The sequence below is a fragment of the Ranitomeya variabilis genome, chromosome 6, assembly GCF_051348905.1.
Source record: "Ranitomeya variabilis isolate aRanVar5 chromosome 6, aRanVar5.hap1, whole genome shotgun sequence".
Lineage (NCBI taxonomy): Eukaryota > Metazoa > Chordata > Amphibia > Anura > Dendrobatidae > Ranitomeya > Ranitomeya variabilis.
The window spans coordinates 42,074,945-42,102,294 of NC_135237.1; the positions used below are offsets into that span (position 1 = coordinate 42,074,945).

At 41.0% G+C, this 27,350-nt stretch overlaps 1 protein-coding gene across 1 annotated transcript in view; it reads left to right on the forward strand.

Moving 5' to 3' along the window:
• Positions 1-27,350, forward strand: part of MALRD1 (MAM and LDL receptor class A domain containing 1) — a 491,201-nt gene that overhangs the window by 371,477 nt on the left and 92,374 nt on the right. The window contains exons 34-35 of the mRNA XM_077268326.1: positions 12,502-12,771; positions 26,980-27,102. Coding sequence (XP_077124441.1) covers positions 12,502-12,771; positions 26,980-27,102 — 393 coding nt within the window. The remainder of the gene's footprint in view (positions 1-12,501; positions 12,772-26,979; positions 27,103-27,350) is intronic.

Consider the following 27,350-nt stretch of genomic DNA (forward strand, 5'->3'; position numbering starts at 1 on the left):
TCAGCTTGGTGTGCAGAAAATAAGCCCCAAATCATGAAAAATGGAGAGGCTACAGGTCTCTGAAAATGGCGCCTTTTTTTAATAACAAATTTTGGATTTTTTCTTCACCACTTAAATAAGAAAGAACCTAGACATGTTTGTTATCTACAAACCCGTAATGACCTGGAGAATCATAATGGCTGGTCAGTTTTAGCATTTAGTGAACATGGTAAAAAAAAAAAAAAACTGTGGAATTGCACTTTTTTGCAATTTCATTGCACTTGGAATTGTTTCCCATTTTCCAGTAGTGCCCTTCAAAAGCAAAACTTGTCCTGCGTAAAACAAGACCTCACATGGCCATATTGACGTAAAAATAAAAAAATGATAGCTCTGAGAAGAAGAGAAGCAAAAAACGAAAATGCAAAAATGGAAAATGGCCCAGGGGCTAAGGGGTTAAATGGTTCCCTCCGTCATTGAACTGTAAAACATCTGGTCCTGGCAAACCAGCAAGACTGGTTACATGTGACCTGGATGGGCGTAAGGCCCTCACAGCAGAAGTCCACACACCTAGCCAAGACCCCCACTTTCACATAACATGCTGGGGCATAAAAGAAGAGTACCTCACCCACGGCAACTGCCCCGTACCACATTACATCCATTACAAATCATTTGCAGATCTCTAATTTTGATATAAAAATGTTACACAGCTCATTTGCATTTTTTATTCATAGAGGGCAGTATTAGCAATATTGGCAACAATATCCAATAGAAATGTGCTCAGAGCAGTTGTCTTTTCTCAACTACCTTTGTAGTAATAGAACTTCTTCTGTTTCCTCCCTTCACTAACCTACCTTTGCCTGACATTGCCATTTCTGTGTGTGGTTCTACCATTACTCCCAAGCAACAAACCCTCTTTCTTGGGGTCATCCTTGATTCCGATCTTTCATTCACCCCCCACATACGATCACTGGTTCACTCTTGTTATCCACACCTCAAAAACATTTCTAGAATTCGGCCTTTTCTTACTTTTGACTCTGCAAAAACTCTGACTGTCGCTCTTATTCATTGTTGTCTGGACTACTGTAACTCTCTACTAATTGTTCTCCCTCTTACCAAACTCTCCACTCTCCAATCTGCCTTGAATTCTGCCAGGATCATATTCCTCACCATCAGTTACACCGCTGCCACTACCATGTGCCAGTCATTACACTGGTTAACCATCCACTCCAGATTCAACATAAACTTATCACTCTCACCCACAAAGCACTCCATGGCTCAGCACCACCCTAAATCTCCTTCCTTGCCTCAGTCTACCACCCTACCCGTGCCCTCCGTTATGCTAATGAGCTAAAATTGACATCCTCATCAGAATCCGAAAATCCCAATCCCGTCTCCAAGACTTCTCATGTGCTGTGCCAATTCTTTGGAATGCACTACCCAGGATAATTCTATTAACCCCTTACTGACCTCGGACGGGATAGTACGTCCGAGGTCAGCTCCCCTGCTTTGATGCAGGGCTCCGCGGTGAGCCCGCATCATAGCCGGGACATGTCAGCTTTTTTGAACAGCTGACATGTGCCCGCAATAGCGGCGGGTGAAATCGCGATTCACCCGCTGCTATTAACTAGTTAAATGCCGCTGTCAAACGCAGACAGCGGCATTTAACTACCGCATCTGGCCAGGCGGCCGGAAATGAGCGCATCGCCGACCCCTGTCACATGATCGGAGGTCGGCGATGCTTCTCCATTGTAACCATAGAGGTCCTGGAGACCTCTATGGTTACAGATCCCCGGCAGCTGTGAGCGCCACCCTGTGGTCGGCGCTCACAGCACACCTGATTTTCTACTACATAGCAGGGAACAGCAGATCGCTGCTATGTAGCAGAGGCGATCGGGTTGTGCCTGCTTCTAGCCCCCCATGGAGGCTATTGAAGCATGGCAAAAGTTAAAAAAAATGTGAAAAAAATAAAAATATATAAAAGTTTAAATCACCCCCCTTTCGCCCCAATCAAAATAAATCAATAAAAAAAAATCAAACCTACACATATTTGGTATCGCCACGTTCAGAATCGCCCGATCTATCAATAAAAAAAAGCATTAACCAGTTCGCTAAACGGCGTAATGAGAAAAAAAATCGAAAACGCCAGAATTACGTTTTTTTGGTCGCCGCGACATTGCATTAAAATGCAATAATGGGCGATCAAAAGAACGTATCTGCACCGAATTGGAATCATTAAAAACGCCAGCTCGGCACGCAAAAAATAAGCTCCAACCGACCCCAGATCATGAAAAATGGAGACGCTACAAGTATCGGAAAATGGCGCAATATTTTATTTTTTTTTTAGCAAAGTTTGGAATTTTTTTTCACCACTAAGGTAAAAAACAACCTAGTCATGTTAGGTGTCTATGAACTCGTAATGACCTGGAGAATCATAATGGCTGGTCAGTTTTAGCATTTAGTGAACCTAGCAAAAAAGCCAAGCAAAAAACAAGCGTGGGATTGCACTTTTTTTGCAATTTCACCGCACTTTTTTTTCCTGTTTTCTAGTACACGACATGGTAAAACCAATGATGTCGTTCAAAAGTAGAACTCGTTCCGCAAAAAATAAGCCCTCACATGGCCAAATTGACTGAAAAATAAAAAAGTTATGGCTCTGGGAAGGAGGGGAGTGAAAAACGAACACGGAAAAACGAAAAATCCCAAGGTCATGAAGTGGTTAATCCCCAATACCTACAGTTTTAAGCATGCCCTAAAAACGCATTTCTTCAGACTGGCCTACCGCCTCAACACATTTATTTAACTATCCCTGTGTTGCTCATTCAAAATTTTCTTCGTAACCAGGTTCCTTGTATCATGTTCTCACACGCTTTATACATCTATTAGCCCTCTGTGTCTGTACTTTTACATATTCAGGTTGATAACTGGTTCATGCAGCTTTACCTAAACACCCGACTGCTTACATTATGGCTGGTCCGAACAACGAAAGCAATTGTTACCATCCACCTCTTGTGTCTCCCCTATTTCCTCATAGATTGTAAGCTTGCGAGCAGGGCCCTCATTCCTCCTGGTATCTGTTAATTTCTGTTATTATTATTATTCTGTAATGCATTTATTGTCTGTACTGTACAAGTCCCCTCTAAAATGGAAAGTGCAATGGAATATGCTGGCGCTGTAAAAATAAAATTATTATTATTATTATTATTATAGGGCATAAAAATTTTTACACCACAGGGGGCAACATCGAGACCAGGAAAAAGGACTTCTCGGGGTATAAAATGAAGTGAAATCTCTGCTTCGTCATCAGGCATGAGAATGAAATGTTCACCATCAATTCTCAATCTCCTTCCATTTTTATGTTTACATGGCGGCTCTGAAACATTGTGAGGTTATTAAAAGTTGTATAAAATGTTTTTAGCATGAAGTACATCTATAAAATTCAGCAGAAGCCACACAGAAACTCAACAAACACTTCCCATAGATGGCCGTCTCCAGTGAAAATAACTTATTTCTTTTGGGAATTGTGAACATTCCGACCACTGCGGAGATAAAACAATCCACACCACAATTCAGGGGGGAAGATTTCATTCTCACAGGCATCTTAATAATTCATGTGCATCTTACGTTACAATTCCTTTGTCAACTAAAGTTATTGTGGTTTTCATTTTCCTTGGCTGTTAAATGGTTTCTCCAAGACTTACCCTTTAGAAACCTGGCCGTTTTTGGCATTCAGAACCACACACAATTTTTAGATATTTAATTTCTCCGTCCATAAAGTAATAATTTTTTCATCCTCACAGCAATATGGGGGTCTTAATTTTTTCAGGATATTTTGTAGTTTCTATATGTGGCATTATGTTATCTTTCTAATTACTTTGATGTTGGAGAGACAGCGCGCACACACACAAAAAACATTTTGTAACATTTTTGGTTTTTTATGTTTCAACGGTTATATGAATACCAAAGGTGTGTTTTGCTATTAAAAAATATACATTTTTGTAAAATACTTTAACCTCTTTCTGACCTCGGATGGATAGTACGTCCGAGGTCAGAAGCCCCGCTTTGATGCGGGCTCCGGCGGTGAGCCCGCATCAAAGCCGGGACATGTCAGCTGTTTTGTACAGCTGACATGTGCCCGTAATAGGCGCGGGCAGAATCGCGATCTGCCCGCGCCTATTAACTAGTTAAATGCCGCTGTCAAACGCAGACAGCGGCATTTAACTACCGCATCCGGCCGGGCGGCCGGAAATGACAGCATCGCCGACCCCGTCACATGATCGGAGGTCGGCGATGCTTCAGCATTGTAACCATAGAGGTCCTTGAGACCTCTATGGTTACTGATCCATGGTAGCTGTGAGCGCCACCCTGTGGTCGGCGCTCACAGCACACCTGCATTTCTGCTACATAACAGCGAACATCAGATCGCTGTTATGTAGCAGAGCCGATCGAGTGTTGCCAGCTTCTAGCCTCCAATGGAGGCTATAGAAGCATGGCAAAAGTTTAAAAAAAAGTAAAAAAAAATGTGAAAAAAATAAAAAAAAATATAAAAGTTTAAGGCCATGTGCACACGTTCAGGATTTTTCACTATAAAAACGTGAAAAAAAACCGCAAAAAAAGCTAACAAATGCCTCCTATTATTTACAGGGTATTCCGCATTTTTTGTGCAAATGTTGCATTTTTTTCCGCGAAAAAATCGCATCGCGGAAAAAAAAGCAACATGTTCATTAAATTTGCAGAATTGCGGGGATTCCGCACACCTAGGAATGTATTGATCTGCTTACTTCGCGCACGGGGCTGTGCACACCATGCGGGAAGTAAGCAGATTATCTGCGGTTGGTACCCAGGGTGGAGGAGAGGAGACTCTCCTCCACGGACTGGGCACCATATAATTGTTAAAAAAAAAAAAGAATTAAAATAAAAAATAGTGATATACTCAACTTCGTTGGCCCCGGAGACATGCTTCCGTTCCTTTAGATGGTCTGTGTGAAGGACCTGCGATGACATCGCGGTCTTGTGATTGGTCGCGTGACCGCTCATGTGACCGCTCACGCGACCAATCACAAGCCGCGATGTCATCGAAGGTCCTGAACACACACAGCATCTATAGGAACAGACGCCGCTGAGGAGATCGGCTCTCTGCAGGTGAGTATAACCTTTTTTTTTCATTTTTTTTTTATTTTTAAACATTCTATCTTTTACTATTGATGCTGCATAGGCAGCATCTATAGTAAAAAGTTGGTCACACTTGTCAAACACTATGTTTGACAAGTGTGACCAACCTGTCAATCAGTTTTCCAAGCGATGCTACAGATCGCTTGGAAAACTTTAGTATTCTGCAAGCTAATTACGCTTGCAAAATGCTAAAAAAAACGTGAAAAAAACGCAAAAAAAAAATGCGGATTTCTTGCAGAAAATTTCCGGTTTTCTTCAGGAAATTTCTGCAAGAAATCCTGACGTGTGCACATACCCTAAATCAACCCCCTTTTGCCCCAATCAAAATAAATAAATACAAAAAATCAAATCTACACATATTTGGTATCGCCGTGTTCAGAATCACCCGATCTATCAATAAAAAAAAGCATTAACCTGATCACTGAACAGCGTAGCGATAAAAAAATTCGAAACGCCAGAATTACGTTTTTTTGGTCGCCGCGACATTGCATTAAAATGCAATAACGGGCGATCAAAAGAACATATCTGCACCGACATTGTATCATTAAAAACGCCAGCTCGGCATGCAAAAAATAAGCCCTCAACCGACCCCAGATCATGAAAAATGGAGACGCTACGAGTATCGGAAAATGGCGCAATTTTTATTTTTTTTTTTAGCAAAGTTTTGAATTTTTTTCACCACTTAGATAAAAAATAACCTAGTCGTGTTAGGTGTCTATGAACTCGTACTGACCTGGAGAATCATAATCGCAGGTCAGTTTTAGCATTTAGTGAACCTAGCAAAAGAGCCAAACAAAAAACAAGTGTGGGACTGCACTTTTTTTTGCAATTTCACCGAACTTGGAATTTTTTTCCCGCTTTCTAGTACACGTCATGCTAAAACCAATGATGTCGTTCAAAAGTACAACTTGTTCCACATAAAATAAGGCTAGGTTCACATTGCGTTAGGGCAATCTGTTTAGCGCTAGCGCTAGCGGATTGCGCTAACGCAATGTTTATTTAGGGGCCGGGTTTGGGGTCGCGTTAATGTCCCCGCTCTCGCAGATCCCCGATCTGCGAGAGCGGGGAACGGACCTCGGGCGCGCCGCAGACGCTGCAAGCAGCGTCCGAGGCGCGTCACAGAAGAACGGCACATCACTAGCGCGAGCCGAAAAAGGCACGCGCTAGTGATGCGCTGCAGGAGACATTTACATTGCTGTCAATGGGCACGCTAACGGACCCGTTGCACGGCGTTAATTGCGACATTTTCGCCGTGCAACGCTGTCCGTTAGCGTGCACACATTAACGCAATGTGAACCCAGCCTAAGCCCTCACATGGCCATATGGACGAAAAAATAAAAAAGTTATGGCTCTGGGAAGTAGGGGAGTCAAAAATTAATACGGAAAAACGGAAAATCCCAAAGTCATGAAGGGGTTAAAGGTTGTGTGACGCAGGAAAAATGTTGTTTTTTTAAGCTTTAATACTTTAAAAGTAAAAAATGGAAGAATATTCATATACTAGCAGCCCTGTGGATCCAGAGCACGCCGATAGAGAAGTCTGCACCGGCTAAGGAAGTCATATTATCTATGAAACTGGTGATTGTCTGCAGTGGTCAGACGACTAGAAGAGTATATGATTAGATGTTTCTATGATGACCGCTGCAGACGATCACATGAATGGCTTTTGGTAAGTGAGTATGTCTTAATTTTTTATTTTAAAAAGGTTAATGGTTGATTTTTTTTTTAGTTTTGGACAACCCCTTTGATTCTATTTTTTTAGTTTTACTCCCATAAATGGACGATTATAATGTGCTAATTGTAATATAATTGCAAGCTTGTTTGTAAAAAATGTAGGAAAATGCACATTTAAAAAAAAAATGCATACAATGCCCCAACATGCTTGGCAAATGTCGAATCAGGGGATATTTTATCCTGGTCCAGACTCTTGCATGGTGACACCGGCTCTTTGTAGTATTGGCATTGGACTGGCGATTAAGGCTACCAAGTCTCAACCTCTTATACAGTGCACCATTCCGTTTGGAAGGGTAGTAGCACGGGTATCCGCTGGTGCAGGGGTATGGCTGTGAAGTAAAGCTGTCCTCCTACTAGTTATTAAGGAAAAACAATGGCAGTGCCAACAAAATCACATTGATGTACGAGTATATACGAGTGCCTCAACTACCTGTGGCACTTTAGAGTGTATGGACACATTTTGGGAGCAAATTTTGTTACTCAAATGGAACCTGCTATCCAGAAATCGCCTATTAGGCTAACCCCTATGCAACTGCAGGCAATTACCGTACATGATCACTACAATGCTGATTGTAGATAATATATGTATTTTGTGGTTTTGCTATTGTTCTAAATTAAAAATGTGCCCCTGTGCATGTAAAATCATTCGCCCAAGTCAACCGGGTAGTACGGTTTCCTGGCCAAGTCCTCTTTTAAAAATAAGCCCATTGTCTTTGATTTATTGCTTTAGTTTTTGATGACGCCAGTGCAGATCTCTTTGAAATCCAGCACATATGTTAAAAGATGTGCTGATGTAACAGCACAGACAATGAGAAGACCGTGGTACTTAAACCAACAACTATTCATTCAATTGACGCAATCAAAGGGGTGCCCTTGGCAAAATATCAGTGGATAGCACAAATGCTGACAATGAAACCAGTTATGTTACAAGAAGAATACGGTAATTCAGATTAACAAGATATTGACACAATGCTATTTACACATTATCATTCTATTATTACCATTAAATAACTGTAATTGTCAGTGAAGTCTTAGGGCCCGTCACCACTGTCACTCTCTTGGCAACACAAATTGTCACATAGGCCCCAATAAGGGTTGATGATGCTACCCGCTAGGCCGCAAGTCCCAGGTTGGTGAGTTACTTGGCTCACTCGTCACACTGGCCACCATCATTCCCTAAAGCACAGCCCCGATCCCCACTTTGTACCGTACATCTACACTACACTGGAAGCAAACGCTCACACGAACATTCCTCCACTGGGACCGAGTCGTCTTTCTCTCGGCTCTGACTCTGCTTATTCAGCTCAGCTCTCCTAGCTCTGGTCTCTCTCAAATCTTTACTTGGGTCTGGTCTAGCCTGGGTCTTCACTCAGGTTGTCCTTTTCAGGTCTTCACTTAGGTCTGGTCTCTCTCAGTCTTCACTTGGATCTGGTCTCTTATAATGGCAGCTACAGGCCAGCTTTCTGTAGTGCACGTCCGTCCTGCAACAGATTCAGGCATCAGCTCCTCCTCTTCACTGCCCTCCTGGGCCTTTAATAATTACTAACTGTGCCACAGCTATCACCTGACCTAGTGTCTTCTTCAAAGCATTCCCCGAAGGAACATGCACTTCACTCTTGGGTTCCTACTAATTCAATTCTTTCTTCTTTCTCTATCGTCTTTGACCAGCAGATGACGGTGTTCATTTGCAACTACTGTGTTAGGCATTAACTGTGTGCATCTTCTAAACTTATAATTCTCCTTACATATACACTTTCATGATCTTGGCTCAGAACGCCTCAGGCATGCGCAGTAAACCAAAGTGTATACATCTCAGCCTCAACAAATTCACTGCTCATGCACTCCATTGGCAGCCACGTGTTTCACAGTGTTTGCTCCTCAGCAGTGCATAGCAAGTGGCCTGATTTGGCAGGATGAGAGGCTTCTAACATGGTGATAAAGAACAATGTTTCTCCTTGCGGAGAGAACCAAGTTGGGGTAAGGAGACTTAGAGGCCATGCAATGCTTTTCTGGGAATTTAAATAGTCAAATAACCTCTTTAGAGAGGAAAAGGACTACAACTCTAGTGTTACCTACTGAGGATAGCAATCCTAAAAGTCAATAGTGACTTTTTAAAGGGGTGGTCTGGAACTAAAATTTATTTTAATCCTAAATTCTTGTCGCTATACAACATGCACAGTGACAGTGCACTCCTTCACATAAATCTGATCAAAAGTAAGGAGCCAGCAAGCGAGTGCACTGTTAGTACACATTGTAAAATGAATACTCAGCATGTACGATAAGCAGAGACCAGCGCTGCTACCACAAATGTCATTTTAAATTAAAGTATATTAAAAAAGAAAGGAGTTTATAATATTACCTCCGGACCACCCATTAATATGTCTTGCCACAATAAACTCCAATAGGTGGCAATAGAGTTCTAGTTCTTTTCCTCTCAAAAGTGGTTATTTGCATATTTTTTTATAACTTATAGGATGGTATTAGTCTAATATGTAGTCATTTATGTAACCAGTTTGATGATTTTTTTTCAACATTTTTTTATCTTCTTTCCCTGAAATCTATTTAATTCCTGTTATGTTTAATCCGTATCTCACCGATCCATTATTTTATCACTTTTTTCTCACTTACATCTTTCTTTTCCTCTTCCTCCTCTTTTCTTCTGTTATCACCCACGCTCATCTCTTTTGCTATACGCTATATTTGCTGCACAGTCCATTAGACGCCGCTAATCTGTCACTGTACGCTTATCAATTTCACCATGTCATGTCATGCAAACGGCCATATTCATTTTCTACCAATCTCTCATGGAAAAATCAATGATCTCCCAATATGTTATGCTAATCTCCGAGAGGCAATCAAAAGGAAGACAAAATTCAATATACATAGACCGTTACACTGCTGTAATAAGAGTTCCCAATAATAAAGTCATGCATTTAAATGCCAGGCATGCTCGCCCAAACAGAAAATACTACAAGGAGGTGAAAGGGACGACGTGAAGATTAATGAGAATATTCTACAAATTATTTGTTGAACATGCTCAAATTGCTGCTGAACTGTAGACTTTAATGTCACCTACGTTCCTGAGTTCTCACTCGGAGTTTAATGGAATTTATTTGTCTTGAGTAAATTTTAGAAGAGCAGCATAATAATCTCATGTTGACAGTGGGCTTAGTGAAACGGCAGAACGGGAGTCCTGTGGATGTGCCTCTTTGTTGTTCACTTTTTTTTTTTGTCATTTTTTTTAAATTTGTTAGTATTCCAAAGACAATGTATGAATAATGGACTTCATCTGTGAACTCCCCAGAACGATAATAGTGGGAGACGCCAAGTGTCAGAGAAGGGAACAGGCAATTATAAAACTAATTAGATTCTCATGCATTAGTCTATTGGATGGAAGTCATTGATACACCGCAACTGACAAAAATGTGCTGATCTGGAAATTCACGGCCATTCAATTCCATGTTGTTAAGAAAATTTAGACCAGAACATATGATAATAGTTATGTACAAACTACGAGCTCGTGTGCAAAACTGTATAATGCTTCTATTCAAGCTCCGAGTTTAATCCTACGTTCCCACGATGAGCTTTTGGTGAGTTTTCGATGTTGCAGATTTTCTGCACCATTTCTGCACCCTTTAAGTAAAATAGGTTACTTCCATTTTTTTTTCGAAAATATGCATCATAAAAAAATCACCGACATCTTACCGTGGGAAAGTAGTCTTAGGGAGCTGTCGTTTGGCATCAGAAGATATGAATGAGACTCCGTACTCGTGTGCCATTGTAATAGGAGCGGGGTGCCAGGGTGCCATCACCTCCTCCACCCATGGACCTCTCGTAGTATTTAATTTTATTATTAGTAGGCAATAGTGTTTATTTGCAATATATTATTACAGGTTTGCAACAACTGAGTGAACTAGGGCACTAGTATAAAATCCCGACTTCCAGGGCTCATGTACGCAACTCTATTTTCAGTCCGAGTGCTGTCTGTAAAAAACGGACAGCACTTGGACCAATGCTATTTAATGGTGAAGTATAGACGAGCAATTGTTTTCACTGACCGACTCTATGTGCCACAGTACAGCAGTCTACTACGCCTGAGTATCCACCTCCAGTAGACGCATACGCTCGAAAATGATACTCAACAGAGCGTACGTTCACTCTGTTGCCACCATTACAGTCTATGGTGCTTATGCTCAAATCCAATTTTGTGGGAAGGTTTGAACGTAAGTCCTGACAGGTCCGCTCAACGTGTTACAAAACACAATGTGAAAGCACCCTAAAGTTTTATCAAACCAAAGAAATAGGAAGCAACAAAACAAATTAGTTTATTTACAACATGACATACTAAAAGGAGACAAAAATCATAGCATAAAACTCTCGTAAAGAAACACACTAAAAAATGCAACAACAAAAAATCACAAGTAACCTAATTTAGATAATAGGTACAGAACATCTGCAACATCAATAACTCACCAAATACTCCTTGCGGGAACCTTAGTATTCTATGTTATTACAGGTTTGGTTATGAAAGCATGACTATACTGGTTGTACCTTGTTGTAATGACTTGAACTGTGTGATCCATTGTTAGGCGTAGCTGTGAGGTCTCGTCTATCATGATGCCAAGAAGAATTTGACCTTGAGCATCATATTGTGAGGACCATCTTTCTATTACTCACCTAGGTTTTGCCTTGTTTTAGACTTCAGCGAGCAAATTTATATTCTGGAATGGGAAACTAATGGTTCTTGCTCCACCAGCATCTTAAGGGTGCAGTTACAGTTAAAAGCGAGACTTGCCACTGACCTCCCGAGACAACGAACAGCTTCCCAAATCCAAGACTGTCCTGTTGGTTCCAGGACTGTCCTGTTGGATCTAGGACTCTGTTGTTGGATCCAGGATTCTCTTGATGGATCCAGGACTCTCTTGTTGGATTCAAGACTGTCCTGTTGGATCCAGGACTCTATTGTTGGATCCAGGACTCAATTGTTGGATCCAGGACTCAATTGTTGGATCCAGGACTCCCTTGTTGGATTCAAGACTGTACTGATAGACCAAGGAGTGTCCTGATCGATCCAGGACTCTTTTGTTGGATCTAGGACTGTCCTGTTGGATCCAGGACTGTCCTGTTGGATCAGGACTTTCTTGTTAAATCCAGGACTCTACTTTTTGATCCAGGACTCTCCTTTTTGATCCAGGAGTCTCCTGTTGGATCCAGGACTGTTCTGATGGATCCGGGACTTTCCTGTTGGATCCAGGACTATCCTTTTGGATCCTGGACTCACCTGTTGAATCCAGGATTATCCTGTTTGATCCAGGACTCTCTTGTTGCATCTAGGACTGTCCTGTTGGGTCCAGGACTATTGAGAAACATGCACATGCACGCTCTTGCATAGAAATCAATGAGTTGTTTTCTGCCATTGCTATATCCAGATGGCTGCAGTAAAGCAAACATTTCAAACTGCCATTGAAGCAGCTCAGACAAAATTGTCGCGCCATAATCATAAGGCAAATATTTAAACTAGTAAATATGTTTTGGTGTATATTTTTATGTATTCACGTTCTTTAATTTTTACTGATGTTCCCGGTAATATTTTCAGCTGCTTTATCTTTTTTTTTTTTTCAGGACCATCTATACCACAACCTTCCTGCTCCCAGGATTTGTTCACTTGTATATATGGAAAGCAATGTGTCCCCTTATCAGCAAGATGTAATGGGACAGCAGAATGCAGGGATGGTACAGATGAAATCTACTGCCCTACTCCATCACCACCCGCCAGCCCTGGACCACAATGCGGTGCTACCGAGTACCGCTGCTCTGATAAATGCATCCCATTGATCATGTGGTGCGATGGAGTGACAGATTGTCTGTTTGAGGAGGATGAAAAAGCCTGCAGTGAGTAGCTCCCATTTAGTGCAAGTTTCTTCCTAGTATCCCAATATTTTATTATACAAATGAGCTAAATTTGTTTGGCATTTGACACCATCATTACATCATAACGTTCATTTTACTTGTCAATTGTCCCGAAACATCCAGAGGACTCCTGAAAAACGGAGAGACCTCCTGAAGTCCCAAGAGTAGTGGGCAAATCTTATGAGTGGTGGGACTCCCAGCATTCAGCATTTTGCATGATCTGACATAGTTTGCTTATTGAACTAAATATCAAAAGGCTGACCATAACTTCCAAACAGAAATCAGGTGTGAACAGGTGCTTACTAAGAGTAGCCATCTCAATATATAACCAACAAATAAAGCAGCACTCTGTAGCACTATAGTATCCAAACATGAAATATATGATGTTTGAATTGCATTACTGCACTAGAAATTATGAAAAATTGAGAATACTTAACTCATAAATTGGCCAATTCATGTGTACCCAGCAGCCGCGATAAGGCGATTCTCGTTGCTGGGAGCCTGCCTAATGTGGGTTTTCTCTTAGACTGAAGTCTACATCCATATGGAAAGGTAGGATCCTGGTTTGCTTATTGTTCATGGCAACACAGTTTTGCAGAAATAGTACAGTCAACCAGAATAATCCACGTGTAGAAACTGATTCTAAAAGTCACGTAGCTTTTGGTGCAGTTTTGTATGGATTTTCATTTTTATTGCTCTTTTGATGCAATTTTAGGTACGTTTTTAAAGTGATCTATTTATGCATTTTTAATTATATGGTTTTTATGAATACAGTGTGGTTTTTAGTGAAATTCCGTAGCAAAAAACTTGCCAAAAACTGCATAAAAAACACAATAAACCCACGTAAAAATGTAGGTTTTCTTGCGATTTACACATCAAAGAATTGATGCGACATTTTAAAATATGCAAAAAAAAAACATGATTTGTGCACTATAGTTGGGTTTTCTCATGCAGGTGAATGGAAAGCTTGTTGCAGACTGATTTGAAGCATTTCTTTTACGTAGATTTTGAGATATAAAAATTTTTGTGTAAGCATTCCCAAGTTTTCATGAAACTTATTGACAAAAACCTAGCATATCAATTTATGCTGTAAATCTTCCTCAAGATTAAACTCTTAGCACTGCACAGTGTGAATGTGAGGGAAATCTGGCACTCTTCTGCAACAAAATGCACAGCGGTATTTGCCACTGCAGATTTCACTGGGGATTTTCTGCTATGGGCGGTCTGCAGTGGAAAGGTCAATTGGGAAAATGTCCTACATGGGTAATTTCATTTCAGCAAATGTTATTCTGTGAATTGGAGTTATATACGGTAATTTTCCAATCAATTATTTAAATTCTTCATCTTTTAAAGCTTTCTGCCTGCTGCAATTTATTTTTAGTGGAAGTGACTGTGTCCTGGTTTAGTGATGTTACAAGACTGATCCTCTGGACCTCTCCAACTCCTCCATCCTGCTGGTGTCTCCCACAAGTCTCCTGGCTTCCTCTTCCAGTGAAGAATATCAATCAGTGGCGGTCATGTCTACTAATCAGTGGTAGTGATACCTCTTAGCTTACTCTTCCAGGAGTGTTGCTGATTGGCTGCAGCAGTCATATTTAGTCTGGTCCAGAAGAAACAGTCTCTTCTCTTCTTCCAGGCGATGGTTTCTTCTGGCTCAGATGGAATGTGACCACTGCAGCCAATCAGTGGCTGCTGATAGGTTATAGTGGTCACCTGATTCCCCCCGAAAGATGAGGAAGTCAGGAGACAGATAAGGGAAATCTGCAGAAGTACAGAGGAGTGATGAGTATCCAGTAGGCATGTTATTCTTCTTCTTTTATTTTATTATTTATAGGAAGTATTAGTAAAAATTCCATTATTGCATTATTTTTGAAGACCATCTTTAAGGGGATAATTTCTCCAAAATGCTTAAGTTATTAAGTAGAGTATATATAGCAGTAAGGCTATGTACAGTCCAACATGATTTTGGTCCATGAAGGCAACAGACCACACATGGAGACCACACATGGAGAGCACCCTGACCAATTTAAAGTCAATGTGTTAGTTCATATACTGTAAGTAATTTACCCAAAAAATGTAATTGTGCATATACTGTATTTTTCCATATGTAACATTTTGTCACAGTGCCACTGAGCCTTGAAATATTTTGCATTGTTCTGGTGCAAAGATGACCTATTACAGCACCCAGCCTGCGAGCCATACCTAAAGCTGTCATCTGCAGAACATGGGGCCACATAGCTCCCCAAACATCCTCAGGACAGCAAAGGGCATGCCGAAGGAGGAGAGTGCCGGTGCCCCTTCATGACATCACGCTGGGTCACAGTGTGTCGGAGTGGAGGCGTCTTTTTCCCTTGCTGGTGGTAGATGAATATGGAGATTCAGATTTTTTAAACCCCTTCCCAACATCTGCTCAAAGAGAGATGACTTTTCGCAAACTGTCATACAGGCATGGAGCGATAATGTCGCCGGCTCACAAGCAGAGCTGGCAACATCATCACCGGTTATCAGCTATATCAAAGTTGACACCCAACTACAATGGCCATGATTGGTATTAGCACTGATCATGGCTGTTTAACCCTTTAGTCAACAGTCAATAGTGACAGCTGTATCTAGGTGGTTGAGGGAGGTAGTTCACACTTTAAGCCTATCAGCACCTATCCTGGGGTGCCTGCAGTTGCATTGGCAACCCAAGGCAACTTAGTGGCCTTTAGGTCAAGTCAGCCACCTACTGTGGTCTGTAAGGTTTTGAAGTAATCAGGGTCTAATTAATGAAGTGCTAGTGTAAAACTGACAGATCAAATATCCTGCAGTGCAGAATTATTGTAGGATAATTATTGGAGATCAACGATTAAACAAGTAAAAGTTAAAATACTACAGGTGTGTCTCACAAAATTAGAATATCATCAAAAAGTTAATTTATTTCAGTTCTTCAATACAACAAGTGAAACTCATATATTATATAGAGTCATTACAAACAGAGTGATCTATTTCAAGTGTTTATTTCTGTTAATGTTGATGATTATGGCTTACAGCCAATGAAAACCCAAAAGTCATTATCTCAGTAAATTAGAATACTTTACAACACCAGCTTGAAAAATTATTTTAAAATCTGAAATGTTGGCCTACTGAAATGTATGTTCAGTAAATGCAATAAATACTTGGTCGTGGCTCCTTTTGCATCAATTTCTGCATCAATGCGGCGTGGCATGGAGGCGATCAGCCTGTGGCACTGCTGAGGTGTTATGGAAGCCCAGGTTGCTTTGATAGCAGCCTACAGCTCGTCTGCATTGTTGGGTCTGGTGTCTCTCATCTTCCTCTTGACAATACCCCATAGATTCTCTATGGCGTTAAGGCCAGGCGAGTTTGCTGGTCAATCAAGCACAGTGATATTTAAACCAGGTATTGGTACTTTTGGCAGTGTGGACAGGTGCCAAGTCCTGCTGAAGAATGAAATTTCTATCTCCAAAAAGCTTGTCGGCAGAGGGAAGCATGAAGTGCTCTAAAATTTCCTGGTAGATGGCTGCGCTGACTTTGGTCTTGATAAAACACAGTGGACCTACACCAGCAGATGACATGGCTCCCCAAACCATCACTGATTGTGGATACTTCACACTAGACCTCCAGCAGCTTGGATTGTGGCCTCTCCACTCTTCCTCCAGACTCTGGGACCATGATTTCCAAATGAAATGCAAAATTTACTTTCATCTGAAACCAATACCTTGGACCACTGAGCAAAAGTCCAGTTCTTTATCTCCTTGGCCCAGGTAAGACACTTCTGGTGTTGTCTATTAGTCATGTAGTCATGAGTGGCTTGACACAAGGAATGCAACACTTGCAGCCCATGTCCTGGATACATCTGTGTGGTGGCTCTTGAAGCAATGACTCCAGCAGCAGTCCACTCCTTGTGAATCTCCCCCAAATTTTTGAATGGCCTTTCCTTAACAATCCTTTTAAGGCTGTGGTTATCCCGATTGCTTGTGCACCTTTTTCGACCACACTTTTTCCTTCCGCTCAACTTTTGATTAATATGCTTGGATACAGCACTCTGTGAACAGCCGGCTTTTTTTAGCAATGCCCATATGTGGCTTACCCTCTTTGTGGAGTGTGTCAATGACTGCCTTCTGGACATCTGTCAAGTCATCAATCTTCCCCATGATTGTGGACATACTGAAACAGACTAAGGGACCTTTTTAAACACTTAGCAAGCCTTTGCAGGGTTTTTTTTTTACATTAATTAATATAATTTACTGAGGTAATGACTTTTGGGTTTTCAATGGCTGTAAGCCCTAATCAACATTAACAGAAATAAACACATGAAATAGATCACTCTGTGTGTAATGACTCTGTATAATATATGAGTTTCACTTTTTGTATTGAAGAACTGAAATAAATTAACTTTTTGATGATATTCTAATCTTGTGAGAAGCACCTATACATTTTGGCTAAGTTTTTAAAACCATAAAATAAATAACAAATAAAAAATAAATAAATAAAAATGAATAACAAAATGAAGTATGAAAAAATGACAAACAATAATTTATCACGATTTTATGGAAAAATGAAGCAAAAAAGTACACATTTGGTATTGCCGCATTCGTAGCAAGTCAAGCTATAAAACTGTACCATAACTCATATGATGAGCACCGATATATATATATATATATATATATATATATATATATATATAAACTAGTATATAAAAAAACACACCAAAATTGTAGCTTTTGTCATCACACTGGACACAAAAAAATGCTAAAATGTGATTTAAAAACTCGTACTCAAAAAGAAAAGAAGGAAATATAACTCCTCTCAACTTCAATTTTTTTCTGTGACCATTTACCCTGCCGAGTTTGAGACCCCTGTATTACAGGGAAAATGTAGTGTTGTTAATGAGATCACTGAAGGCGTCGATATTCTCCTACCCTTATCCCTACCTAACCTTGGAATATCTTTTAAGGGTTCTGATTCTAACAAAGTCCTTTTTACCTTTTTTCTAAAATTAATAGAATAGCAACTATTGTACCAACACTTTTGCTGAAGAACACAAAAGTTTTGCTCTAATGATTTCATTTACTTTGAAATATAATCACAGAGCAACAAATGCTGCCTTCACTTTGTAGTTGCACATACGCTTTCCTGATAAAATAATCTTTGTAAGTGATGAAATATCTGAAGGAAAAATCTGTTTTTCTGAGATAAAATATAAGTCCTGAAAGACGGACAAAGACATGAAATACACAAGACTTAGAAATCTGATGGAAAAATAATTCTATAAAGTTTCTAACGAGACTCCGAGATCTGAAATTTACCCAGGATTTTAGAGTTGGATTTTCGTGTACGTGTTCCTGAAGTTTACTATGTGGCTCCTACTCGACTACTTTACATCAAGAATGAGAAAAAAGAAACACAAATATTAATCTAAGTCTCATGCACATGACCATATTGATCCTCTGCACAACTCCGGACTTGTATAGAGGTACTTAGCAACATTTACATAAAATTCATTACTTTTAAACACCGCTCTCATGAAACCATGAAATCCTCCAAAAATGCCCCCAAAAAGCCCAAGAAGGCCCATTTTGGGTGTTGTTTTGTTAAGCACCATCCCTTTGGAAGTCTATTTTTCATTATTATGCCTCCAAAATCAGAACTCTTGAGAAGTACCGTATGTATGGAGCTGTAATGAGGCACCTATAGTATTATATCGGTTCTACCGAAGGTGCCTTGTATATTCATGTGAAATCCAAAGCATGATGTATTAAGGTATGTGAACACAATGTCTTTTTCAGGTGGATTTCGCCTAAAAAAGTGCAACAAAAAATGCTACAAAAGAATGAACATTATACACAGTAATTTCAAAATAACTTGCTGTGCCTCCAAAAAGTCTAGATTGCAATGACATGTATTTGCAGTGGAATTCATGGAAGAATCCAAGGCTATTGCACTAAAATCTACTTGTGTAATGTGAACCTCACATGGCATTCACCTCCAGAAGGATCAGTTCTTTGAAAAAATAACTTTCTAATACGGTGACATCAAAAAGGCGCAGCTGACTGCTTACAGCTCCGCTGAAGTGGGCAGAACCTTATTTCCATCCGAAGAGTCAAATTGTTTGGAGACTTTAAACCTCTATATACAATGCATAAAAGTAAGCAAACTCCACCAGTTTTAGCAGGATGGGCTGACCATCTAATGTGTATAGAGACATCCCGACTCTCCTGTTGCTTATTTATTTTTCTTTACAAGCTGTAAGGATGCAGTTGACAAAGTCCTGAATGGGAGATATGTGTCACTGAGTCGGTTAGCCTCAGTGATGTGAAGCCCGGAAAGAACGCTCCAGCAAAGTAGTTTCTGAGCATTTTTTTTAATGGGCCTGGACTTAGGAGCAGGCAGAAAAGCTGGGTGGGACTGGCTGTTCCCATGTCTCCACAGGCTATTTAAGGCAGCTCAACTCCATGAGAAGTTGTCTTTGTGTGGAAGGAGGGAAGGAATTTGTTGTATTGTTTAGTCTTTGCCAGAGAGCTGGACATTTATCTGAAGGGGTGAGCCCACATGTGTCTGTATATGGACTGTTTATTCTGTTGTTTACTAGTTTGACCGAGAAAAGATTGTTTTGTGTTGTGATCTGGGACTGTTTTCCTGGAGTTTAACAAACTGCTTGCCATAAGAACTTTGAGCCTTTGCATACCGAAGTATCTACCAGAAAGTCGCTCCCCTACAAGACAGATAAATTACTCTCCCCATAGAAAAAACAGAAATGCTTGGATGAGTGTTATTGTGTATGTGGGTGTCGGTAGAGAGAGCTGTCGGCCAAACGATAGTTCTCTAATATGTATGGTCAGCTTTATGGTGAAGTTAGATGTACCAATTTTGAACCCTCAATGCACTATTAACAAGAACTAATACTGTCCTAATACACTAATACAGTTATAATATGGCAAGAATAACTTCTGCAAACACTAATTTACCGATTGAAAAATTGTAAATGCACCAATAGACTTTTCCGGAAATTAAATAGGACAAACCGTAAGTCACGTCTGGCTTTAAAAATAGTTGAATCCTAATATGAGATAAAGCAGAAAATTGTCTTGCTCTTCTCACCATGTCTATCACACACAGTAGCCTTCTTGTTCCTCCCTGGATATCATTCTCTGAATTACCTGTACAAATGTACATTCAAGACTTCTAACATTTCACGATACAATCTTAATACCTTAACGAGATGTGCTAACAAAACGACGAAACGTAATTTCCACAAACACTCAACCTTTCCAACAGAGTATAACAAAATCATGTTTTTTCTATCGAGGATTTTTTCCTAGCTAGGACTTTTGTGACACATCCACAGGTTCCACATCTATCTCAAGAAAGGGGCTCCCATTGTTCACCACTGAGAATGGAGAGGTGGCCAGTGCCACAAATTTTGCCGATCTCTCCTTTCATTTCTATGTGAGTTCTGAAAATTGCCAAACAGTTGTGCTTCTCAGTTTTTTGGAACTCCCGTACAATTGAATGTTAATCCGTTCTAATCCATTCAGGATATGTCATAAATGTCCCAGATGTAATATTTCAGGATATTTCTTATCTTGGAGATAAGACTCTTTTGCCATTATTGCTTCTTGGGAATTATGCCAATTTTACCGCCATTAACTGAACCCTTTGTATCTTTTACAATGCGGCAATAACTTACAAGAAAACTCACTTTAATAGTTTAGGAAATTCTCCCATCTATATTTTAGAAGCACTATTCTTCACAATTTGTAGCCTAAAAATCCATTCACCCCTGCGTGTACCGTCTGGCAAGTGGAGAGCGGCATATTCCCACTCGATTTCGCACATTAGAGATCTCGCTGCTGATAGTTCACCCTGCTGTTTAATGGAGCACATTAGATGGCTAACAAGGGTGCATTTCTATAAAGCCTTATGGTACAAACAGTTGGCTAAATGCTTGTAGCTGATTAATTCTGTTTTATGAAATCTATCATAAAAAAATATTTTTCTTGCAATTATCCATGTGCAAGAGAATAAAAGCAGAATATATCTTTCATACGAAATTTACTTCTAAGACCCAGTTCATACTTTTTTTGATGCAGTTAGTATCAGGTTTATTTTTATCCAAAAATGGGAACGGATCCATTCTGTCTCTCCTGGATCAATGGAATCTTGGAGCCCTTGGTCTAGATGAGCAGTTTTAATGCAGCACGGACTAGAGGTGCCGATGCAGCAAGGCAATCTAGTTAGAACAGCGGTGGCAGGTGTGGCAAGCTGGAACAATGGCCACTGGAGTAGAGGAACTGGAATAAAGGCAGCAAAGTTGGCACAGCATTGTAGCATACTTGACCACAAGGAATTGGTGGTCTACCTTTAGAGCAGGTGCAGACAATGGTATTTTTGGTTTGAGTGGGATCTGTCAAAACATTGGATCACACTCGGACTAATGTGATGGTACGTGGTTGTGCACATGTCCAAGGGAAAAGTGTCTGCATAGCTAAGCTTGATCTGATATTTGGATCACATTCGGCAATGCAAGTTGATAAGTGCGTGGCTGACATTTGAGTGCAGTCCAATTTCTACGGACTGACCAAATGGAGAAGGAGAAATTTTTCTCTCCTTTTCCTCCTCATCTGAGAAAATCTCATCAATCTCTGATCAGAGTGTGATTTGCATGATTGAATATACGCTGGTGTGCACCCGACCTTAGGATAGGCCATGAACATCAGTTTGGTGAAGGTCAAAGGGTCCATTGAATCCATTTAGTAACCCATACATTAACCCTTTAGCAACAATTGCAGTATATTTGCAGTGTCCATATGCTACTACTTTCTGGATAAGGCTCAGGAGCTGAGGCTGCATCATGGAGTGCGGGTGCTGGCTGTATTACACAGCACACAACAATAACTAATGCAGCATAGATAGCTCTAATCTAATCAATGAAATCTCTTAAATATTGCTGTCAAGCACGATAACAGCATTTAAAAACTTCAAACATGGCGGCCATTCGCTCTGACGATCATTAGGTGCTGGAAGGCCTAGTGACGACTCCTATAACTATCATATTAAAACTATAGGAAATCTTCAATTTCATAATAAATAGCAATTCTGTAGTATTGCAGCGTATTTCAATAGGTGATCAAATCATTACAGGTTCAAGTCCTCTAAAAAAAAACAAACAACATAAAGTACAGGGTGGGCCATGTATATGGATACACCTAAATAAAATGGGAATGGTTGGTGATAACAACTTCCTGTTTGTGGCACATTAGTATATGGGAGGGGGAAAACTTTTGAAAATGGGTGGTGACCATGGCGGCCATTTTGAAGTCGGCCATTTTGAATCCAACTTTATTTTTTCCAATGGGAAGAGGGTCATGTGACACATCAAACTTATTAAGAATTTCACAAGAAAAACAATGGCGTGCTTGGCAATATTACCTTGCGCTGGCATTTGCTCCGGAAGACAGAGAATGAACTTCAATCCAATATTGCGGCCAGCATGCAGCCAACGGGAAAGGAAAGGGTGAATCAAACACCCGAAAACCCTGCCCATATGACCCAAAACTGGTCCAGCCAAATTCAGGTGACAGGTTCCCTTTAACACGTGAGGAGCGGATAGAATTTGTATTGATGTGTGGTGAATGCAGTACCCGGGTCATTGCAGCAGATTTCAATGCACCCTACGCAAGAAAACTGTCACCATTCCCATTTGATTTAGGTGTATCCATATAAATGGCCCACCCCAAAAAGTTTGCCTCATCACTGAACATAATGTTCTGTATAAACTGAAGGTCCTGTTCCGATTTTTGTTCTGCCCGTTCTGCAAATTCAGTGCTCCGAACTGGCATCAGTCAAACATCCCTTCGGCCGATATTAGCTACTCACAAATGGCATCCTTACAAAATCCAGCTGCTGCAGCATCTCAACGAGGATGACCCAGATGGGCATGGATATTACAGTAGCACATTGTGTAATTGTCGGCCCTCGTCGCTGTTTACAGCACAGTACTGAGTGGAGGGCTGCAGACAGAAGCCAGAGATGAGAGCCGTAATTACACCATGTGAGTGCGACTGCAGTGTCCGTGCACATTGTCACTGACTCTGCACTCACGCTCACATTTTGTAATTGCCGGCTCTGTGCTAAAGCCCCCTCATTTCCATACAAAATAAGTATTTTTTTTACTGCAACTAAATTTACTAATATACTTGAGGTATGATTTCTATAGAGGCTAAGTCTTGCACATACCCATACAAGTGGTTTAGCACATTAGGGGTAACAGACTTTCATCCATATTCATCATTAGGGCACAGCTCAACTGCATTGTCAAATGCAGGGGTGGGGAACCTCAGGACCCAGGGCCATTTACGGCCCGCGGTGACCTTTTATCAGGCCCCCGAACAGATTCTCAGGGACCACATTCTTGGGCTAGGAGCTGTATTTTGATTGCCACAAGCTCATTAATTTCTTCTTTCTCTGTTAGCACACACACACACAGTGTTCACTACTGAAAGCTGAAGGGTATGCAGTGAAAGATTACGTCAAGAAACCAGTGCTAGAATCAGGATGTACTTTGTGGGTGGAGTTTGTATGGCCCCCGAAGGATGGTATAAATATCCAAATGGCCCTTCGCAAAAAAAGATTCCCAACCCCTGGTCTAATGGGTGCATGATGTAGTTTGAACATTCACCCCCCTTCTCATTTGTAAGGTCTAAATTACTATCACCTCACATTGTTCAAATAATACCAATATACAGTGACCAGATAGAAATTCAATAAAGTAGATAAAAATATATGCAACACCCCAGGTAACCGGTTGTTGCAGTGATGTTGCCTTCCTTTTGGGGAGGGTGATATCATGCTTGGAGGCAAGGGGGATTCCCTTTACCAGGTAAGCACCTACATGCAACATGTTCTGAATCCAGGCCAGAAGGGGGAGCTCTGATTCAGGGGAGCTTCCCCAGCTTTAAGTATTCTGGTCTGGAGGAGGAGTCAGATCAGTGTGGAGAGACAGTGGAGGAGAGAGGAAGGAGAACAGAGAGTGGATCCATGCAGCCAGGAGTGTGCTGCAGCCCAAGGAATGGAAGATAACCTGAAGGGTTGGAATGTTAGTGAGCCAATTAAAATCTGGAAGAAATCATGCAGTGCTGTAGCCCTTCCTCTCTCACCATTAACTAAAATCACTGACCTAATAGAAACCCTTCCTCAACAGGCAGCACATATTCCGATTGAGCAGCTATTTGAAGATGGTGCACTTCTCACACTACAAGAACTACGTAAAATTCCTGGACTTTGGGGCCTTACTTTTCTGCATCATGGAAAACTTTCCTACTTTCTTTGCCAACGAAATCACCCGATAGATCTCAATAGACCTTTAACCCCCTACGAAGTCTTATGTCCAAGGACAAATACCCCTACCAAAACTCCTTCAACAATTTACCAGTCTTTACTCAAGATAGATGTACCTCTGAAATGAGCATATCTAGCCCAATGGGAAAAAAACATGGGTACTTCCTTTTCTGAATCACAGATTAAACATATCTACAGAAACTCCCATGGCCCATCTAACTGTGTGCGAATTCAGGAAAACTCATTCAAAATTATTACCAAATGGTATATTACGCCCAAACAGATCTACATATGGCACCATGCTACAGCTACTAACTGTTGGAGATGTGGAGCAAACAATGGCAGCTATATTCACATCTGGTGGTCTTGTCCGATACTTCGTCCTTTTTAGAACGAGGTGTCCTCAATCATACATAAGTTGCTGGGCAAGCACGCCATCTTGAAACCTGAGAATATCTTTCTAAACCTTCCACTTTGGCAAAATGATAGTTATGCTACTAATCTGGCTCAATTCATTCTGACGGCCGGGAAATCATTGGTCCCGACAAATTGGAACTCCACTACCATACCCACCACACAACAACTTTACTCCAAAATCGAACAAATATATCATATAGAAGAATTAGCAGCAGGAGTTAATCATAATTCTAATTTTCATAACATCTGGAGGAGCTGGACCCAATTTAGGACACAATCTTCCTTTTACTCAATAATTACGCGATAATTATTTAATGATCCCAAGGTGCTTCTACGACCTCGTCTTCCCCCACTCTTCCCCTTCCTTTTCTATACTTTTTCCCCCTACCCCTGCTTCTATCCCCCCATCAGTTCCCTAATTCTTATGATTCTTATGATGCTTATTCTCTTAACAAAATTGGAAGTCTCTGTAAATCCACTGATTATGGTAATTAAGTTTTTACTTGCAAGATGTACATTTTACCGGAAATACTATTTTAGTTTCTATTCTTTTGTTACGATTAGTTTCTATAACTCTGTTTGTTATATATTAATCTCTCAATAAAAAGAACATTGAAAGAAAGAAGGAATGTTAGTGAGCATCAGAGGAATGAAGCACAGGCGAAGGAAGGAGCTTAGAGGGGAACTGTAACTGGGCACCCTCTGAGCCAAGCAGAGGATCCGGGCACCGGGAGCCCGAGGTTGTGTTGAACTCTAGGTCGCACAGCAGAACCAGAGGACAAAAGACTTTAAGTAATTTGTCCGCACCCACACCTGGAGGTGAAGCAGTACATGAAGAGCCCGGGTTGTGATAGAGACCCTATAAAAAGCTCGCACTGCCCACCATACAGGTACCTGTCCCAGGACAGGAGAGAGAGGAAATTGCCAGAAAGCCACGGGCAGCAGGGACCTCGCATACGAGCACGAGTAGGAAGGCTTACGGACCTCACCTGGCAGAGGGATCCACCTTTGCCTCCAGACCGGCCAGACCGGCCAGACCTTATCACCACATGTTACTGGTACCCTGGACTGTGACCTGCTACCAACAGTAAACCAGGTAAAGACGTTACAAACTTGTATCCTCCTTTTATTTGCCGGCATTCACCACCCTTGCTATACACATTGAGAGCCCTGGGAACGCCGCTTCACCTGTGGGAAGCGTCACCATCTGTGCTGCAGTAACATCACCCCTAAGGACCCCTTTAAGCAGCGACAGTTCCCTTTGATCGAGGACCACAGGTGGCGTCACGAACACAAACTTTATTTAAATCCCCTTTAAAGACCTTTCCCTTTTACTTGGGCGCCCAGGGCCACGGACCGGGTCGCTGCCACCATGACCACCCCTTTAATTGCGACCGGACCCTGTACCGAGTATCCCCACTGCCCTGGCGGGCGACTCATATACATAATATTGAAATAATGATTCCTAAAGGGTCGTCCATTAATTGGACAACAATGTCTAAAATACAAAATAAAAACACAATATAAGGACCTCCCGGACTGGCGGAGTCGGTGCTGCACCTCCCACTGCTCGCATGACATTGATATGTTACATTAGCACCGCAGCTCATCAGCTGATTGATCTGAATCCCTGATGATATTAACATCCTTCTCTGACTCAATAGGACCGCCCACTGGACTCCTAAGCTGAAAATAAGCACATATTTACAGCAACTTGCTGAATCTTTTCAATTCCTTCTGCTTTATATGCTCTATGGGGATAATATTTATTTTTGATAGTTACTGGTTTCCTTATCACAAGAGTGATCTATGGCAGTCCTTCAACAGTGGCAGACAATGCATCTTATAGGACTGCACAGGACTCTCACTTTGAATGTTGCCTTAAAGAGAATGTCAGCAGAATTTCACACCACAAACTGTATGAGCATGTAGCTCTTTCAATGACAAGTCCAGCAATACCTTCGCATGGCCAGTCCGTTCATCCCTTACTGAGAAATCAATGTTTGAATTTATATGCAAATGAGGCTAAAGGACTATAGTAGATCTGAAGCCTTGGTCACTCCAGCTCTATTCCCCTGCTTGACTGATGACTCCTTTTCCTGAAGTCACACTCCAAGGCTTGTCAATCGAGCAGTAAGAGACAGCACTGGGTGGGATTTAGAGCTGGAGTGACAGAGGCTTCAGATCTACCATAGCTCTTCAGCCTCATTTGCATATAGTTGTAAATACTGATTTCTTGGTAGTGGAGGAACTATGTAAAGATATTGCTGGACTTGTCTTTGAAACAGCTACATCTGCTTATAAATAGTTTCGGAGTTGAAATCTTGCCGACAGATTTCCTTTAACACAAGTTGTACTTGGATAGGTAATGATAAAATTACAGTACAAGGGTTTTTTTTCAGCCAAGTAATAGTTCTGTCTGTTTTATTTTAGCCACACAGATGGTTGTCAATGGCTCTGTGTTTTGCATTCCCTCAAACACATGGGTGACTATTGAAAAGCGATGTGATGGATCAGCAGATTGCCGTGACCTTATTGACGAGTCCGGCTGTTCAGGTACTAAGATTAAATTAAATATACAGTAATAAATACAAATACATTTTTTTTTAAGAGGGAACCTGTCAGCACATTGGATTAATGGCTTCGCTTTATAGTTGCTTGTCCCCTAATAAAAATAATAACTTTTGTGTAGAGATCCGATGTGCTTTTGGAACAACCATAATTTTGCTACCAAGATGGAGCCTTCAGACTGTAGAGCTATTGATACCTAGAAAACAAGAGAATGCCATAGTGGTCAAATTTGT